This window comes from Salvelinus namaycush, chromosome 33, assembly GCF_016432855.1.
Source record: "Salvelinus namaycush isolate Seneca chromosome 33, SaNama_1.0, whole genome shotgun sequence".
Lineage (NCBI taxonomy): Eukaryota > Metazoa > Chordata > Actinopteri > Salmoniformes > Salmonidae > Salvelinus > Salvelinus namaycush.
Genome location: NC_052339.1, coordinates 22,811,917 through 22,818,569, shown reverse-complemented (window position 1 = coordinate 22,818,569; position 6,653 = coordinate 22,811,917). Strand labels below are relative to the sequence as shown.

The following is a 6,653-nucleotide window of genomic DNA, read 5'->3' as shown; positions in this document are numbered from 1 at the left end:
CAATGCAGCTGCCAGTACCATGTGCCACTGTGCCTGGAGCATTGATCGATCACTGAAATACACACCTCTTCACTGATAAGGCCAGGCCACAGAGCCAATTGATATTTCTAATGTGTGTAACCTAGATATACAAATCTGTCGACAGAAACACAGTGTTGGAGCAGTAAGTCACATGCTGATTTACGACAGGAAAAAGGAGAATTGGTAAATATGATCCAGCGAGGTACACAACAGGACAAGATACCACTAGTTGTTTTTCTGCAGACAGAGGGGATCCCATCAAGAGTTGTTGGCTGTGGGCATGTTTGGGGGGGGTGTAAAAGAGTGCACTTTTTTGTTGCGTTGGCCCGTTGATGTTAACTGAAGTGATACGGTTTTGAGATGGTGGCATGTGTGGCTGGATTGACGTAGTTTCAGGATGTGGTAAGAATTCTGAAGGAGCTGTTCAGAGCCTTGCTGCTGCTCTTTCACAACCACACGGCTTTAACCCCCAACATGCAAACTGACACAACCTTCATGAGAATAGTCTGACTGTTCCCTGAATGGTGTACCCTCTTTAGGAGTAGCACTTTCCCTTATCAAATGTCTGGAGTTTTCTTTACATGACTCAATTAACAGGAGTATTTACTCTCCCTGGAGGAGTTTAGGACTACAGTTCAGGACCTTATTTACAGTAGGAAACAGGAAGGATCTAAACCAACCATACAATTCTCTCTCTCGGGGCCCCTCTCTCACGTTAGCGTTGTTTATGTGCTACTGTGTTGAGTACAATGGGATGTGAGAATGAGGCTGTACACGTCAACACCACAGACAGTTTGTGCTGCATGCTCACTGCTCGGCCTACATGCAAGTCTTCCTTCCTGCTCTTTGTGTTTACTCTGTGAAACATTAGCATTGGAGTGGCGGTTATGAATGACTACATTTTTACCTTGATTCACTTCACATACAACAGGTGTTTCAATACCCTGAGCCACTGCCTGGATGCCTGTGAAATTCCACTGCAGCGAAATCTCCCCGCAACAGCCCGGAGTGGAGTGTGTCCACTCCCTATATAACCCGTGTTAGCAAGCAGATTCAAACTGGATTTGTGTAAGCAATGGCACACATGCGTGCACACATGCAGCAACCTGCGTTGCATTTACGTCCAGGTTTATGGCTTTAGCACTGCCTTACTGGAATGTACCATGATGTATTACAGCATTGCACCGCGAGGGTCCATAACTCAGGAGGAAGCTGTCACTTTATGAAGCTCAGCTGCTTTTTTTATCTGTTTAGACACACCATGTGTGTGTTATTCCAGAGTTTATGGGAATAGTGATGGCTTCCTCCTTAGCCTGACTTGTGCTGTCTGTCTGTGGGCAGTCCTCAGCTAGAACCCAGTGTTTCATGCCCTCAGCTAGAACCCAGTGTTTCATGCCCTCAGCTAGAACCCAGTGTTTCATGCCCTCAGCTAGAACCCAGTGTTTTTATGACTGACAACATGAGGAAGTCAGGTTTTATCAATGGGGCTAAAACAGGGAAGTGTGTGTGGATGAGCTTTGACCAGTCTCTGCTGAACACCACTGTAAAGACCTGGAGCTACTGGACTTGGCATAAATTATAATTCACAGGGTTAGCTCTGTAGAGTTCTGGTTGGGAATTAGAGGTTGACCGATTATGATTTTTCAACGCTGATACCGATTTATTGGAGGACCAAAAAAAGCAGATACCGATTAATCAGACAATTATTTATATATTAATGACAATTACAACAATACTGAATTAACACTTATTTTAACTTCATTTAATACATCAATAAAATCTATTTAGTCTGAAATAAATAATGAAACATGTTCAATTTGGTTTAAATAATGAAAAAACAAAGTGTTGAAGAAAGTAAGTGCAATATGTGCCATGTAAAAAAGCTAACGTTTAAGTTCCTTGCTCAGAACATATGAAAGCTGGTGGTTCCTTTTAACATGAATCTTCAATATTCCCAGGTAAGAAGTTTTAGGTTGTAGTTATTATAGGACTATTTCTCTCTATACCATTTGTATTTCATATACCTTTAACTATTGTATGTTCTAATAGATACTTTAGTATTGCCAGCCTAATCTCGGGAGTTGATAGGCTTGAAGTCATAAACAGCGCAATGCTTGAAGCATTGCGAAGAGCTGCTGGCAAATGCAGGAAAGTGCTGTTTGAATGAATGCTTACGAGCCTGCTGCTGCCTACCACCGCTCAGTCAGACTGCTCTATCAAATCATAGACTTAATTATAATAACGCAGAAATACAAGCCTTTGGTCATTAATATGGTCAAATCCGGAAACTATAATTTCGAAAACAAAACGTTTATTCTTTCAGTGAAATACGGAACCGTACCGTATTTTATCTAACGGGTGGCATCCCTAAGTCTAAATATTGCTGTTACATTGCACAACCTTCAATGTTATGTCATAATTATGTACAATTCTGGAAAATTAATTACGGTCTTTGTTAGGAAGAAATGGTCTTCACACAGTTCTCAATGAGCCAGGCGGCCCAAACTGCTGCATATACCCTGACTCTGCTTGCACGGAACGCAAGAGAAGTGACACAATTTCCCTAGTTAAAAGAAATTCATGTTAGCAGGCAATATTAACTAAATATGCAGGTTTAAAAATATATTGATTTTAAGAAAGATTTTAAGAAAGGCATTGATGTTTATGGTTAGGTACACGTTGGAGCAACGGCAGTGCTTTTTTTCGCGACTGCGCTTGTTAAATCAACCGTTTGGAGAAGTAGGCTGTGATTCAATGATAAATTAACATGCACCGCATCGATTTATTTGCAACGCAGGTCAAGCTAGTTAAACTAGTAATATCATCAACCATGTGTAGTTAATTAGTGATTATGTTAAGATTGATTGTTTTTTTATAAGATAAGTGTAATGCTAGCTAGCTCCTAACCTTGGCTCCTTGCTGCACTCGCATAACAGGTAGTCAGCCTGCCACGCAGTCTCCTCGTGGAGTGCAATGTAATCGGCCATAATCGATGTCCAAAAATGACGATTACCGATTGTTATGAGAACTTGAAATCAGCCCTAATTAATCGGCCGTTACGATTTAATCGGTCGACCTCTACTGGGAATACAGATATGCATCTGTCGGTCACAAATACCTTAAGATGGGCCTCGCAAATGGGCCTCGGGATCTCATCACGGTATTTCTGTGCATTCAAATTGCCATTGATAAAATGCAGTTGTCCGTAGCTTATGCCTGCCCGTACCATAACCCCACTGCCACCATGGGGCTCTCTGTTCACAACATAGACATCAGCAAACTGCTCTCCGACACAACACCATGCACGTGGTCTGTGGTTGTGAGGTCAGTTGGACGTACTGTCAAATTCTCTAAAATGACATTGGAGGCGGCTTATGGTAGAGAAATTAACATGAAATCCTCTGGCAACAGCTCTGGTGGACATTCCTGCAGTCAGCATGCCAATTGCACGCTCCTGCAACTTGAGACATCTGTGACATTGTGTTGTGACAGCCTTATTCTAAAAGGACGTTTATTTTTCCTCATCAATCTACACACTACCCCATAATGACAAAGCAGAAACAGGTTAATTTTGTATTTTTTGGTAATTTATTAAAAATGGAAAACAACTGATATCGCATACAGTACTGGTCAAAAGTTTTAGAACACCTACTCATTCAAGGGTTTTCATTTTTTACTATTTTCTACATTGTAGAATAGTGACAACATCTACTATGAAATAACACATGGAATCATGTAGTAACCAAAAAAGAGTTAAACAAATCAATGTTACAATTTATATTTGAGATTCTTCAAATAGCCACCCTATGCCTTGATGACAGCTTTGCACACTCTTGGCATTCTCTCAACCAGCTTCATGATGTAGTCACCTAGAATGCATTTCAATTAACAGGTGTGCCTTAACCTCTCTGGGGTAGGTGGGATGCAATCGTCCCACCTGGCCTATAGCCAGGGACAATACAGAGCGCCATATTCAAATAAAATGATATAAAAATCAAACTTTCATTAAATCACACATGTAAGATACCAAATTAAAGCTACACTCGTTGTGAATCCAGCCAAAATGTCAGATTTCAAAAAGGCTTTTCGGCGAAAGCATAAGATGCTATTATCTGATGATAGCACAACAGTAAACAGAGTAGCATATTTCAACACTGCAGGCACGACACAAAACGCAGAAATAAAAATAAAATTCATGCCTTTGATGAACTTCTTTTGTTGGCACTCCAATATGTCCCATAAACATCACAAATGGTCCTTTTGTTCGATTAATTCCGTCCATATATATCCAAAATGTCAATTTATTTGGCGCGTTTCATCCAGAAAAACGCAGCTTCCAACTTGCGCAACGTCACTACAAAATATCTCAAAAGTTACATGTAAACTTTACCAAAAGATTTCAAACTACTTTTGTAATACAACGTTTAGGTATTTTTAAACGTTAATAATCGATCAAATTGAAGACGGGATGATCTGTGTTCAATACAAAAAGAAAACAAACTGATGCAACTTTTCTGGTAATGTGCCTCAAACAATTTACTTCAAGTGACTCATTTAAGATGGCTGTACTTCTTCATTACACAAAGGAAAAACCTCAACCAATTTCCAAAGACTGGTGACATCCAGTGGAAGCGGTAGGAACTTCAAACAAGTCCCTTAGAAATCTGGTGTCCCAATAAAAACTCATTGAAAAGAGTGACCTCAAAAAAAAGAAAATTCTGAATGGTTTGTCCTTGGGGTTTTGCCTGCTACATAAGTTCTGTTATACTCACAGACATGATTCAAACAGTTTTAGAAACTTCAGAGTGTTTTCTATCCAAATCTACTAATAATATGCATATCTTATATTCTGGGGATGAGTAGCAGGCAGTTGAATTTGGGCATGCTATTTATCCAAAAGTGAAAATGCTGCCCCCTACCCTGAAGAAGTTAAGTTAATATGTGGAATGTCTTTCCTTTAACTTCTTACGGCTGAGATCACGTTAATGGGATCGACTTGACAACAGCCAGTGAAAGTGCAGGGCGCCAAATTCAAACAACAGAAATCTCATAATTAAAATTCCTCAAACATACAAGTATTTTACACCATTTTTAAAGATAAACTTGTTGTTAATCCCACCACAGTGTCCGATTTCAAAAAGGCTTTACGACGAAAGCACACCATCTGATTATGTTAGGTCAGTACCTAGTCACAGAAACACAGCCATTTTTCCAGCCAAAGGGGAGTCACAAAAAGCAGAAATAGAGATTAAATTAATCACTAACCTTAAATTAATCACTAATCACTCATAGGACTTCATGTAACACAATACATGTATGTTTTGTTCGATAAAGTTCATATTTATATCCCAAAAATCTCAGTTTACATTGGCGTGTTATGTTCAGTAATGTTTTGCCTCCAAAACATCTGGTAATTTTGCAGAGAACCACATCAATTTACAGAAATACTCATCAATATTGATAAAAGATACAAGTGTTTTACATGGAACTTTAGATAAACTTCTCCTTAATGCAACCGCTGTGTCAGATTTCAAAAACTTTAATGAAAAGGCACACCATGCAATAATCTAAGTACGGCGCTCGGACACAAAAACAAGCCATACAGGTACCCGCCATGTTGTGGAGTCAACAGAAGTCAGAAATAGCATTATAAATATTCACTTACCTTTGATCTTCATCAGAATGCACTCCCAGGAATCCTAGTTCCACTAAATGTTTGTTTTGTTCGATAAAGTCCATAATTTGTCAATACCTCCTTTTTGTTCGCGTTTAGTTCAAAAATCCAAATTCATGACGCGCAGGCCAGACAAAGTCAAAAAATTCCATTACAATTCGTAGAAACATGTCAAACGATGTATAGAATCAATCTTTAGGATGTTTTTTAACAAATCTTCAATAATGTTTCAACCGGAGAATTCCTTAGTCTTTAGAAACGAAAAGGAACGCAGCTACCTCTCACGGGGGCGCGTCTGAGTGAGCTCATGGCACTCTGCCAGACACCTGGTTGAAACAGCTCTCATTCCCTCATCCTTCACAGTAGAAGACTGAAACAAGGTTCTAAAGACTCTTGATATCTAGTGGAAGCCTTAGGAAGTGCAATATGACCCCATAGACACTGTATATTGGATAGGCCAACCTCAGATTTCCCACTTCCTGGTTGGATTCTTTCTCAGGTTTTTGCCTGCCATATGAGTTGTGTTATACTCACAGACATCATTCAAACAGTTTTAGAAACTTCAGAGTGTTTTCTATCCAAATCTACTAATAATATGCATATCTTAGCTTCTGGGCCTGAGTAGCAGGCAGTTTACTCTGGGCACCTTATTCATCCAAGCTACTCAATACTGCCCCCAGCCATAAGAAGTTAATGAGTTTGAGTCAATCAGTTGTGACGTGACAAGGTAGGGGAGATATACAGAAGATAGCCCTATTTGGTGAAAGACCAAGTCCATATTATGGCAAGAACAGCTCAAATAAGCAAAGAGAAACGACAGTCCATTACTTTTTAAGACATGAAGGTCAGGCAATACGGAACATTTCAAGAACTTTGAAAGTTTCTTCAAGTGCAGTCGTAAAAACCATCGCATGCTATGATGAAACTGGCTCTCATGAGGACCGCCACAGGAATGGAA

The 6,653-nt window shown here is 39.7% G+C and overlaps 1 protein-coding gene across 1 annotated transcript in view; it reads left to right on the top strand.

The window, feature by feature from the left end:
• The first annotated feature begins 210 nt into the window (after nucleotides 1-210).
• LOC120027709 (high affinity cAMP-specific 3',5'-cyclic phosphodiesterase 7A-like) overlaps nucleotides 211-6,653 on the top strand; it is a 36,839-nt gene continuing 30,396 nt past the window's right edge. Inside the window, exon 1 of the mRNA XM_038972699.1 lies at nucleotides 211-223. Within this exon, the coding sequence (XP_038828627.1) occupies nucleotides 211-223 (13 nt within the window). The remainder of the gene's footprint in view (nucleotides 224-6,653) is intronic.